The 14042-nt window shown below is 44.7% G+C and overlaps 1 protein-coding gene across 1 annotated transcript in view; it reads left to right on the top strand.

Annotated features, from left to right (window-relative positions):
* adgrv1 (adhesion G protein-coupled receptor V1) overlaps window positions 1-14042 on the top strand; it is a 1080612-nt gene that overhangs the window by 891023 nt on the left and 175547 nt on the right. The window contains 1 exon segment of the mRNA XM_073861135.1: window positions 4049-4165. Within this exon segment, the coding sequence (XP_073717236.1) occupies window positions 4049-4165 (117 nt within the window).

The raw sequence follows: 14042 nt of genomic DNA, 5'->3' as shown, positions 1-14042 counted from the left end.
ACTTTGTATTGATATGCCCGTCCCTCGAACGCAAACCGGAGAAACGGTCGGTGACGAGGGAGAATGGACACATGAAAGTACGCGTCTTTCAGGTCTATCGCTGCAAACCAATCTTGGGGGCGTATTGCACTGAAAATTTGTTTCGGTGTAATCATCCTGAAAGACCTCTTCTGAAGAGATTTGTTCAGGACACGCAAATCCAAAATCGGTCGTAACCCGCCGCCTTTCTTGGGTACTATGAAATACGGGCTGTAAAAACCCGATCTCATCTCGGTAAGAGGGATCGGCTCGATCGCGTCCTTCGCCAGCAGGACTTCGACCTCTGCACGCAGTACATGTGCAACGGACGCTTTCACCGTGGTGAAACGTATGCCCGCAAATTTGGGAGTGTGCCGATTGAATTGAATTTCGTAACCGAGGCGGATCGTGCGTAAAACCCAACGAGACGGACTGGGAAGCTGAAGCCAAGCCCCAAGGGACCGTACGAGAGGAATTAACGGCACTACCGGTGTACCCGCGGCGGGGCAGCGAGGCGGGACAGGCGGGACTGCCGGTGCGTCTGCCGTGACAGCATAAGCATCTACAGTATGTGTGTGTGTGACACTGACCTGAACCCGCTGAGGTAAACGGTCGTCCGGTCTCCTCAGCTGAGGACGCAGACTCCGAAGGGGTTGCTGGTGGTCCGGTCTCCGAAGGGGAGAGCTCGAACTCCTCAGAACACCCACTGGCGACAGAGGAGAGGGAGGAAGAGCATCTGACTGCCCGCTCACATCTCTCTCGATCCTCTGGAGACCTGGAGAACGAATAGGAATGCACTCTTTTTGTGGTTTTGTGGGTGCCGGCTGAGAAGCCGGCGGAACAGAAACAAAACGAAACAAAAGATTTTCCACCCGGCCCTCTACCGGTGGAAGGAGCGGTGCCATCACCGTCTCCCGTAGAGTGATCCCATCCAACTCCAGGTCGCCCGTCTCAGGGCCGCTTCGATTTCCGTTTGCCACGGGAAGCGGGTGGTGCGGGCGGGGCGGGCTGCCGACGGCTGTTCCCCCTCCGTGGTCTAGAAGACGTTCTAGCGGGGGGGGGCGGAGCCAGCCGCCGGAGGGCGCCCTCGGCGAGGAGCAGACGGGGCCGCCGGCGCTGGGGGGCGAGATGCAGGTCGCTTGCGCCGGGGCATGATCTGAGCGATCGTTTCCGTCTGCTTCTGGGCGGCGGAGAACTGCTGGGCAAACGACTCCACCGACTCGCCGAACAGGCCTGCCTGGGATACGGGCACATCCAAGAACTTGTTCTTTTCTGCATCCGTCATGTCGGCCAGACAGAGCCACAGATGGCGTTCCTGGACCACCATCGTGGACATCGCACGACCGATCGCCTGTGCCGTGACCTTCGTAGCACGGAGGGCCAGATCCGTAGCGGCCCGGAGCTCCGAAAGCACAGGCGAGTCGTGTCCTCCCTCGTGCAGATCTCTCAAGGCCTTGGCCTGGTGGACCTGCAGTAATGCCATAGCGTGCAGGGCTGAAGCCGCCTCTCCACATGCATGATAGGCAGCCCCCGTTAAACCGGAGGACTGTCTGCAAGCACGGGAGGGGAGGGCTGGGCGATCCTTCCAAGTGGAAGCGGTGGCCGGACACAGTTGCATCACAACCGCACGCTCCACGGGGGGGATCCCCGTATAGCCCTTAGCGGCTCCATCGGTGAGGGAGGTGAGGGGGGAGGGCTGAAACGGCCGTAAACGGGTAGAATACGGCGACCTCCAGGTCCTGGTCAGCTCCTCGTGCACCTCGGGGAAGAAAGGTACCGGCGGAGAGGGTTGTGAAACCCGGGCAGCTCCAAAGAACCAATCATCCAGGCGGGACGGCTCGGGCTGTGGGGGGTGAACCCACTCTAACCCGACGGTCTCCGCCGCTCGAGAGAGCACGGCCACCATCTCTGGATCGAAATCCGGCGTCACGACCCGTCCGGAAGGGGGGAGGACATCCAGATCCTCAGAGGTAGAGGGCCCACCCTCGGATGCTGCGGTCTCCGTGGACCCGGAGGGAGGCACGACAGATCCAACAGACATCGTAGAACACGACTCTGAAGTTTCCATCGGCGCATCAACCGGCTGTGGATGAGGAGGCTGAGAGGCGGAGGACGAATCCCCTGCCCGGTTCAGCACAGTGATGCGGAGATCATCCTTCGAGAGCTTCACAGCCGCACCGTGGCGGCGATCAGAGCTCGTCGGACGTGGGTTGCGTTTTTCCCGGAGGAAAGACAACCGTCTCCGCAAATCCACAAGGGACATGTTCTCGCAGTGAGAACACTTACCCCCAGCGAACGCTGCCTCAGCGTGCTCGATGCCCAAGCACGAGAGACAACGCTCGTGACCGTCCTTCGGACCCATATACTTCCCGCATCCAAGATCGCACGGACGAAAAGCCATCCTGAAAAGGACGCTAATCTCCGGATATACGAGAGAGTGGCTGCCTTTAACAAGGCACAAAGCTCTCTCGTATCACTCTTTTAGGGAAATTCACTCAGATGCTCAGTTGATGATGCGCACAGGGAAAGGCAACGCACACACTAAACTCAAAATAAAAAAGATGCAGGGCCTGTGGAATACTGCGAAGCGTCCGCTGTGGTACTGCCAGTCCAACCAACTTCCGCAATCGATCCCAACAGAGTGAAGTAGCTTCTCAGTAGCAGATACTGCCGGCTTTCGAAGCGATAAAAAGCTGATTTCCCTATTTGCACGTGCGCCTTATATACGCACCTGGCGGGGCGGCGCCAGCATTATGCAAATATCTCAATGCCAAGTTCATTGGCGTTTTAGTAGTATTCGAAGCAGATTGGTCTCTCTAAGCGAGCTCCCAATTCGTCGGTCACGACGTGACGTCGTAGTGACCGACTGAAAGGGAACCACAAGCAACTTACCAGTTTTGGATATATTTTTTTGAATTTATTGCACCAGTGTGTAATACTATGTTGTAGTGTGTGTGTTTTTGAAAGCTTGTGTGTGTTGTCTGAGGGAAAAGTTTGTTTTTTCAGTAAGAGTGAATGGTTTTGAGTGTAGAGCTTCATTTTGACCTGAAAATGTGATGTTTGGAGTATTGGATGAGATGTTATGCAATTGTGTTTACAGTGTTGAGAATATGAGGCATAGTTTTAGAAAACGTGTTTTAGCAATTGAGAAAAAAATTAAATTATTAAATTAAATTAAATACAGTTTATATAGAACCCATTGCATCAGTGTTAATGTTGTGTGGAGTTGTTTTCCATTTTATCAGTAGTTGCGTAACACTTTCTGATGATTATAGACAAATCTGTTGCATCTGTTGCAAAATATTATATGCATTCCCACACACAGATTTATAGAGTGCCTCCTTGTGGCGACGGTGGGAAGCCATGGCCTAGTGGTAAGAGAGTCTGGCTTGTAACCCAAAGGTTGCCGGTATAAGCCTCATGACCGGCATATTTCAACTGAGGTGCCCTTGAGCAAGGCATCTGTCCCCCAATTGCTCCTGGCGCTGCAGTGTAGCTGCCCACTGCTCCCACTGCAGTGCATGTGTCTACTACTCAGTGAGATGGGTTAAATGCAGAAGTCAACTCAGCAGTATGATGTAACTGTTTTACAGAAATCTGCTTGTTGTATATCTGATGCCTGGTAAAAACTGTCACAGCTCTTAAAACATGCATGAAAAAATTACAAGTATAAACAATTTTTAAACTTCTATTTAAAGGCGGAGTCCATGATGTTTGAAAGCCAATGTTGATATTTGAAATCACCTAAACAAACACGCCCCTACCCCAATAGAATCTGGACCTTCTGTTGATAGACCCGCCCCACACATACGCAAACTGGCATTTGATTTGATTTGATTGGCTATAAGTGTGTTTTGGTAGTCGGCCCGTCTCCTTCTCCAAACCGTTTTTCAAACATCGTGGACTCCGCCTTTAAGATGTTTTGCTGAGTAGAGAAGAATGCTAAACAAGTGTCTTCTGCTATGAGTGAACTAACTGTATGAGGAGCTCATGGCCCCTGTTAATGTTTCTGCCACTCTCTATTTCTCAGATTTGTTTCCTGGTGTCTGCTTTCCGAGGGCAGATGTTCTCAGAGGACAGCTGTGCTACTCTTGGTCTTTTCCTTCATTACTTCCACCTAAGCCAGTTCAGCTGGATGCTCATACAGGTACAATTCTTGTGTTGTGTTCTGCTTGTGTATTCACCAAACTATAAGAATGTCACTGTGTATTCATGGTTTCCCGCAGAAAATTTGTTAGTTAAGGTGGTAGGGTTGGGCGGGTGGGCGGGGCCGAGGGCGTGGTAATCAAAGGGCACTCGCGCACTGTGCTCCTAAATTATTTATCAAGTTTGCACATAACTATTTTTGGGCGCAAATGCGAGTGAAATACTCGCACTGTAGAGCCCTGATTATCTTAAAGGAGTGTAACTGGGACTTACGGTTATGGCGCGCAGCTGGTAAGATGCACGAGGAGGGCTCGCTGCTTACTTTCTGTGTAAAACTCCTTCAAAAGATCCAAACCTAGATATATTTGTTATATAAGAAAAAACGATACAAAATGCCACCAAAAGCTGTCAAATCGGAACAACAATCGAAGCCACCGACACAAAATGACGAAGATAACCAAGCGCATGTTAGTAAACAGGTGGACGAGGTACAGAGCACGGCTAATATGGCTACAAACGATGACATCTTGGGTGCGATTCATTCTCTGAGGGCTGACTTTTCAAAGCAAACTACCGATATGCTGGATGCTATAAAAAGCATAAAATCTGATTTATTTGCTCATTCGAAAAGAATAGGAGAAGCTGAGGAGAGAATTTCATAAACCAAAGAAGACGTTATAGCACTCCACCACTAAGTTAAAGAACTTGAAGGAACAACATCGTCTCTGCGCAATAAAGTACAAGATCTGGAGGATTGTGGAAGACGTTCAAACCTGAGATTGATCGGTCTACCCGAAAAAACAGAGGGGTCGGACATCTGCGCTTTTCTTGAAAATTGGCTCTCTAATCTTCTGAGCAACAGGTTCAATTCTGCGCTTGTTATTAACCCTAACCGCTCGACAGCTCCGCGACCTATTGTGATGAAGTTCTTGAACTACAAGGATAAAGAGAAAACTTTGAGAGCAGCTAGAAGTCTAAAAGAACTACGATATGAATGACAACGAATCAGCTTGTTCCGGGACCTATCATCTGAGACCCGCCAGCAACAGCGACAATTTGATGGAGTGAAGGCAAAGCTCAGGAAAATGGGGGCCACTACGGCATGATTTACCCCGCGAATCTGATAGTTACACATGCCGAACAACGCCACATCTTCAAATCTGTTTCCGAGGCAGAGGCATTTATTATTATTATTATTATTTATTATCACTACAAACTTCTGACTGAACATTGTGATGCAGAAATGTGACGAAGATTATAAGTCCTACCTGTAATGCTCAGTGAAGCGAAGGTAAAGCCTAACGAAATTGGCTATTACTCACAACGATGTAAAATTTGTGAATATGTTAGCAATTTAAACCCTGTTGCTTTTGAAGATAGCGTTCCAAATGTTCTCATTTACTCATTACACATAATATGGGTCAAGTATGTTCGTATATGATGATATACGGACTGAATATATGGTTCATTATAGTCCAGTAACGTTAAATAAGTGGAAGTTATAATACAATAATTAATAGTAATATTTTTGGTCCATTCTGGGTCAATAACTGGCAGCGAGCCCAGGGGGAGATCAATGAATGAAGGCTTGCAAAGTTTGCTCCATGTAATGGATCAAATGTTGTTTATAACTGAAGTTCGTTCTTGGGGGGATTATTCATGCTTCTCAATGGGGGAATGCATAATAGGTGGTTTTGTATCTTTAAATTTTTTGGTTTTGTTGTTGGTATTTTATGTTTACTGTTATTATTATTGTTGTTGTTGTTGTTTATTTTCTTTTGCACTTTCAAATGCAGCAGAACTTACAGGACCAATTAAAGTAATTGATGGTTAATAATTCAGAGATCCAAATTAGTAGTTGGAATATTAGAGGGTTGAATAATCTCGTCAAACTTAAACAAATATTGGGTAGACTGAAACAGATGAAATCAAATATTGTTTTCTTACAAGAAACTTATCTGTTAAAAGACGATATTAGTAAAGTTACTAAGCGATGGCCAGGACAAGTTTACAACGCCTCATTCACCTCTCAAACTAGAGGTGTCATGATTCTTATAAGTCAATTCCATTTCAGTTAAGAACACAATATATAGATCCATTAGGGATGTATATTATTCTAAACGGTACAATTTTAACAACTCAAATTAATTTAGTAAATATATATGTGCCCAATGATAATGACCACGCTTTCTACCAAAATTTATTTCTCTCAATATCATCATACAATGGCCATTACATAATTGGAGGAGACTTTAACTGTGTATTGAATCCAGTATATGATCGTTCTTCAGGAACAGACAATACCCATCAACAGTCTAGAAAGGTCATCGAAAAGTCTATGATTGATCTGAATTTAACTGAAATTTGGAGATACCATAATCCCAACAAAAGAGAATTTTCATGCTTTTCTAGTACCTACAAGACAAGTTCAAGAATTGATTATTTTTTAGTCTCTAATAGCCTGATTTCAAAAGTTGGTAAATGCTACTATAGTAGTATCATTCTGTCTGACCATGCCCCAATTACAGTTACAATTTAGATAAGCAACCTCTTGTTCTCTCCTTTTAGATTTTGATTGCAAGCAAGATGGCTTCAAGATACTGATTTTGTGAAATTTTTGGATACTAAAATAGACCAGTACTTTCTCAAAAATACAGATCAGACAAACGCTTCAGTGAAATGGGATGCCTTTAAAGCTTATATAAGAGGGGAGATATGAAGCTATACAAGATATAAATCCAAAATATATTATACACAAATGACAAACCTAGAAAAGCAAATTAAAGCTTTAATAGCAATGACCCTTTAATTCAAAAAGAAATTTTAGTACTTAACACTCTGGGGTCGACGGCAGCGCGGGCACCGCAAACTCTTTATTTTTCAATCACTCCGCAAAGAGAGTTAGATAACTCTGCTGATTTTGGACATACAGATATGATTTATACATCATTTAAAACGTTAAAGTGTCTAGTTTTTTTTCTGTCCACTCCCAATAAAAACAGAATGTTGTGCTTTTTGCAAAATTAAGAAAATAAACATGATGCGTGTTTTGTTCTCTCTCTCTCAGTGAAGTCCTTTCAGAAACACGTCAGAAAAACTTAACGAATACTTGTCATAAAAACAAAAGATACATTTCTACATAATGCTTGGAATGTCTGCTTTTGGAAGATGTAAGTGAAATCGAAAACAAATATTGTAATTCGTTGTTAACTCTGTTAGAAGAGGGAGATGTACTGTCTTTCTCGTGTTACTGCATTATCTATAATGAGCCACCCCCGCTCCATTGAAGAGAAGAGCAGAGATCATCCATAATTATTAGTCAACCCCAGTCAATGGAGACTCCGTCTCTGTAGCCATTCAGTGATGTGTTGAGTTTTAATCCGAGTGTTGGAAACATGACATCTACTTGTTTGTTATCTCCAGACGCGAGTGTGTGTGCTTCATCAAACAGACGCGATCGACGTCCAAACGCACACACAAACACACGATACCTCATATTTGACGCGCTTTGTGCTATCATTATAAAATATGCGAACAATATGTAAACATCACAAACAAACACGCAACAAGGCGTTGTCTTACTGCCTAAAGGCTCATTAAGTGTTTTGTTCTTCAGCTGTCAATCACAGATTATTCGAGAGCTTCCAGCCTCCTTGCATATTGCCTTCCTAACCAAAAAGTGACTTTGAAATTGTAAATCAATATATTGCCTTATGTAAATGAGTAAGCAGAATGATTTTCACATCATTTTAAAGAAAAAACTCTAGACTACTAGATCCTGTTTTGCAAAGTCTTGGGAAAACATGTTTAGTATGGGTTTTTTTGGACTTATATCAGTCACTTAAAAATTTAGCTTTTTCAAGAACCACGCATAAACATTTTTCTCTCAAAAATACAAACATGTACATACATGTTGATCATAGAATATGGTAGCCCAGTTTGTGCTGAACACAGTGTTATAAGACTTTTGCCATTATTATGTTTTTAAGCAACTGAAAAAAGCACAAATGTCAGTGCATGTCAAAACTTCTCCAGGGCCCTAAAAACCCCTTTGACCCCAGAGGGTTAAAGCCCAATATAACGAATTAACTAGCAGTAAAATAGTTAAACATTTATTATGGTTAAAGCAATCTTACTATGATCAGGGTGAAAAACCTGGAAAACTACTAGCATGGAGAATTAAAAAGATACAAACACACAGAGCCATTAACTCAATCATAGTGGAGAATTGAGAGAATATTGTGGACCCAGGGGAAATAAATAAGGCCTTTAAGCTGTTTTATGAAAACCTATACAAATCTGAATACACAAACACATTAGAAAGACAAGATAATTTTTTAGATAAACTTAATTTTCCTTAACTGTCAGAAGAGAATAGGTGTATTTTGGACAGGAATTTTAGCATTGAAGAGCTCCAAGAGGCATTACAGAGCATGAACACTGGAAAAGCCCCCGGGCCTGATAGCTTGCCGGTAGAAATCTATAAAAAAGTTTGCAGGAAAACTTATGCCACATTTGCTTAATATGTTCAACGAGTCATTTGAAAAAGAAATCCTACCCCTTCATTAAGATCAGCACTAATAATAACTTGTATTAAAGCCTGACACACCTTCTAATGATAGATCATCTTATAGGCCCATATCCTTAATGTCTTGTGACACAAAAATACTTTGCAAGGCCTTATCTTTAAGAATTGAAACATGTGTAACCAAATCTCATTATGAATAACTAAAATGGGTTTGTACTTGGAAGACAGGCCTTCCATAATACACGTAGGGTTCTTAATATACTATATAAAAGTAGAATGCTAAAGACCATGCAATCCTGTCACTGGACGCTGAAAAGGCCTTTGACAGGATTGAGTGGGGATACCTGTTTGAAACGCTTAAAAGATTCGGACTGGGAGATGGATATCTAAAATGGATCAGGCTACTTTATAAGGACCCCCTTGTCATGACTCATGGGTGATTGGTGGTGGTGTGTGGGTATGTGTTTGTTTATTTACCTGTTGGTGACGGTTCCTCATGTGTTCACTAGCCCCGCCCGCTCGTTTCGGAAATTGTTCACCGGTGGTGTCTCGTTTATGTTTCCCTTTATATAGCACGCCGTCCTGTCTCTTGTCGCGCACTCATTGTTTTTGGTCACAGTCCTTGCTGCCTTGCCTTGTCCTGTTGGAAGTATCTGTGTTTTCTCTCTCTCATCTGATCCCAGGTTTGGATTTCAGCATCCAGAGGCTCCTCTTTGCCCGGAGTTCACACGCCTGTGGATTACATGAACTTGACCTCGATTGAACTCGGACTGTTTCCCGGTACAGCTGATTCGCTTCGTTATTAGGCGGTACACCAGTTGCTTCCGGGTTTCATCGGATACCATCCAGAGTTTGGGTTTCGGCATCCAGAGGCTCGTCTTTGCCCGGAGTTCACACGCCTGTGGATTACATGAACTGGACCTCGATTGAACTCTGACTGTTTCCCGGTACAGCTGGTTCGCTTCGTTATTAGGCGGTACACCAGTTGCTTCCGGGTTTCATTGGATACCATCCAGAGTGAGTCGAGGGTGGTCGTCGTGTGTGGTCTCTTGAGAACTGACTTTTGCTCTGCCCTCTCTCTATCCATTTTTCTAAATAAACTTTGTGATCTTGCTATTGACTCCGAGACTTTGTGTGACAGAATGAGCGCGCCACCTATGGAGTCAGCGAGTTCGGAGGGTTCAGATCCTGTGCAGGACACTCCACCAACAGGGGCCGATCATCGAACAGCATTCGTCTATGTTGAATGCAGCGGCCAGAGATTTCAGCCTCTTATCTGAACAACTAACTGAACTAAGCAATCGGTTGGACCGAGTTGCCCCACTCGGTAAACTTCCTTCTTCTACCACTGGAGGAGCCGCTTCGACAGAGCGGGAGCCACACACGGCGACACCTTCTACCTTTGATGGCGATCCCAACACCTGCCGGGCCTTTCTGCAGCAGTGCTCTCTCGTCTTCGCTCTCTAGCCCCGTCGCTTTGCGTCATCTACTTCCAAGGTGGTATATGTCCTGACGTTACTCACCGGGAGAGCTAGAGAGTGGGGAATGGCTGCATGGGGGGCCAAGGCTCCGTTTATGATTTTGAGGCTCTCAAGAAGGAGATGTTGAGCTTATTTGATTGTTCACTTCAGGGAGACATGGCAGCAGCTGAGCTGGTGAGATTACGGCAGCGGACCTCTTCTGTTACTGACTATGCTATTAAGTTTAAGACGCTTGCCATTAATTGCAACTGGAATGACGCCGCATTGAGAGCTACATTTCTCGAGGGTCTACCACCTGCCATTCAAGACGAGGTCGCGGCTCAGGAGCTACCCACATCACTGGAAGCGGCAATTGACCTGGCTTTGAGGATCGAGACCCGCCACAGCCAAAGAGATCTCTGCCGGTCTTTTCGTCATCTGTCTACAGATCTGGAGGAGTCTGCATCAGCTTTGTCCATCAAAGAACCCATGCAACTTGGCAAGTTCCGCATCACTGCTGGTGAGAGAAATCGTTGCCTGTATAACAGCCTGTGCTTATATTGTGGGAAGCCGGGGCACATGACGGCTACTTGTCCGGTAAAAGGTTTTCGCCCGCCGACGACTTAGGGAGTTTCGGTGGGCGTATCATCATTCAAATCTCCTGTAAGCAGCACTACACTACCGGTTATTATCAATTATAATCAGTCTTTCCATTCACAGCGCTGTTGGATTCCGGTGCGGAGGCTTGTCTTTTGGATGCTGGGTTGGCCAAGTCCTGGGGTATTCCGCGCGTATTCACCAAGTTAGATTTGCGTAACGCTTATCACTTGGTACGTATTAAAGAGGGCGATGAGTGGAAGACAGCCTTTAAGACACCTTCGGGACACTGGGAATATTCCGTTTTACCGTTCGGGCTTTGTAACGCTCCAGCTGTCTTTCAAACCATGGTCAATGAAGTGCTGGGTGACACGATTAACAGATTTGTCTCGATGATATTCTCATCTTTTCTCCCTCCTTGCAGATACACACTCAGCATATTCGCCTGGTTCTGCAACGGCTTTTAGAGAATCAGTTTTTCGTTAAGGCGGAGAAGTGCGAGTTCCACAGGGAGTCAGTTTCGTTTCTGGGTTTTGTTATTGCAGAGGGAGAGATTCGTCCCGGTCCCGCTAAAGTTAAGACGGTTGCCGATTGGCCAGTACCCGACACTCATAAAGAGCTTCAGCGGTTTCTGGGTTTCGCCAATTTTTACCGGCGTTTCATCAGAAACTTTGGTCAGATCGCTAAACCTCTTACTGCTCTCACTTCCCCTAACGTGTGTTTCCGTTGGAATAAGAAGGCTCAAGAGGCCTTTGATGATTTAAAGTCCCGTTTCATCTCTGCACCTGTTCTCTCTATTCCAGATCTGGCGAAACAATTCATAGTGGAAGTAGGGCTGTTCCGAATACCATTTTTTAAGCTTCGAAGCTCAAGTAGAAATAAAATCGAATATTCAAAGCTTCGGAAGGAGGGGCTGAACATATTTTTCTCTTTAATAAAGGCAGAAAACACTGTGTGTTTGTGTGTGTGTGTGTGTGTGTGTGTGTGTGTGTGTGTCTATCTACCGTTTTATTATGTGGCGGATGTGTTGCTGCGGACCCAAGGGAGTGTAGTGCCTTTTTTTTCGTGCAAAATATGGACATGTGACACGTTTAGAATTAATAAACTTTAAAAATACTACAGAACAGCACAAGCTGGAAGCGGCGTGCCTGTCACACGTCATGCGAAAACAGCATTAGTGAAACAAGAACAAGAGCAATACTTTTAATAAGGTAGCCTAACATTTTTCTAACAAACAAACATTCCTGTATCAGAAATTAGCAGCACAGTTATTACTGAAAACGTAGTGTAGGCTATTTAAATAAAACAATGAAAATAAATGAACGAAGTTCAACAAACTGTAATAAAACGGTAGCATACTTTCAAAATCAAGTTTATTTATAACACTTAAACCATCCAATATGTTTTTTTCATCAGCAGAACAATAAAGAATATATTTTGCAGAAACTCCAGTGCTCCGTCATGCAAGTCAACCGATCCGCACACTTTAAGAGCTAAAGCATATATATCCAATACAAAAGTAATCCCCCATAACTCTGTGTGACATATTGACGTCTTGTGAAGCAAATCAATCAGTTTTTGCAAGAAACTTAACGTTATTTACAACATTATTAGCGTGAATGCCAAAGCAGGAAGTGTGCTTTCCGTTTGAGGCGATCTCTTCTTCTACTGGTGGGGTTTGGTGGCTGTTGGCTATGGATGTTGGTCTCTCTGCGCCACCTACAGAGCGGGAGCGTGAAGCGCACTTCCTGCTTGGCAAAAGCTCTGCATTAACGCTCTGCATTAACACATAACTTTCTTAAGCTGAACTCCAATAAGACAGAGATACTTATTATTGAACCGAATCGCTACAAACATAAAATGTCAGATTACAAGTTGCACATAGATGGCTGCACTGTGGTGCCATCTTCCACCGTTAGGAGCTTAGGTGTGATGTTCGACAGCAACTTATCCTTCGATAGTCATATCGCCAATGTCTGCCGCACAGCATTCTTCCATCTTAGAAATATCTCGAAAATACGCCATATACTGTCTACATCTGACGCAGAGAAGCTTATCCATGCTTTTATGACCTCTAGAATAGACTATTGTAACACGCTACTCGGGGGATGCCATGCAAATCAAGTAAACAAGCTTCAGCTAGTTCAAAACGCTTTTGCAAGGGTACTTACTCGATCTAAAAAGTATGACCACATAAGCCCAATTCTGGCATCTTTACACTGGCTACCAGTTAAATATCGCATACAATTTAAAATATCACTAATCACCTACAAAGCCTTAAATGGCCTAGCACCCTCATATCTTAGAGAATTACTATCAGAATACAATCCATCACGCACACTACGGTCGCAAAATTCTGGTCTCTTGATTAACCCTAGATTATCAAAAGTGTCTAAAAGTGGAAGATCCTTTTCCTACTTAGCCCCTAAGCTCTGGAATGATTTACCAACCAATGTCCGAGAATCAGACACAGTCGATAATTTTAAATCTAGACTTAAAACTTTTCTCTTCAACAAAGCATTCGCATAATTTGTCTAGTAAAGGTACTTAACTCAAAATAGTTAATTGTACGGAACAAAGCACTCGCGGTCATAACACAGACCAACCAAATAAATAAATAAAAACCTTATCTTAACGTATGGTCGGATTGCGATTTTGGAACTTTCGTGTGTCTTGTGAATAGGATGCCATACAGACCCGTTTGCCACTGAACCTGCATTAACGACGACAGTGGGGCCTCCCGCCTTAGTCAAACGGGTTGGCACGTATGGTTGGGTTGTGATTTTGGCATTTTCGTGTGTCTTGTGAATAGTATAACAAACCCGTTTGCCACTGAACCTGCATTAACGACGACAGTGGGGCCTCCAGCCTTAGTCAAACGGGTTGGCACGTATGGTTGGGTTGTGATTTTGGCATTTTCGTGTGTCTTGTGAATAGTATAACAAACCCGTTTGCCACTGAACCTGCATTAACGACGACAGTGGGGCCTCCAGCCTTAGTCAAACGGGTTGGCACGTATGGTTGGGTTGTGATTTTGGCGCTTTCTTTGTATTGCGAATAGTATGCCATACAGACCCGTTTGCCACCAAACCTGCATTAACGACGACAGTGGGGCTTCCGGCCTTAGTCAAACGGGTTGGCACGTATGGTCGGGTTGCGATGTTGGCGTTTTCATGTGTCTTGTGAATAGTTTGCCATACAGACCCGTTTGCCACTGAGCCTGCATTAACGACGACAGTGGGGCCTCCAGCCTTAGTCAAACGGGTTGACACGTATGGTCAGGTTGCGATCTT

The sequence above is a fragment of the Misgurnus anguillicaudatus genome, chromosome 22, assembly GCF_027580225.2.
Source record: "Misgurnus anguillicaudatus chromosome 22, ASM2758022v2, whole genome shotgun sequence".
NCBI lineage: Eukaryota > Metazoa > Chordata > Actinopteri > Cypriniformes > Cobitidae > Misgurnus > Misgurnus anguillicaudatus.
Note: the sequence above shows the minus strand (reverse complement) of the source record. Positions and strands in the feature narration are given on the sequence as shown.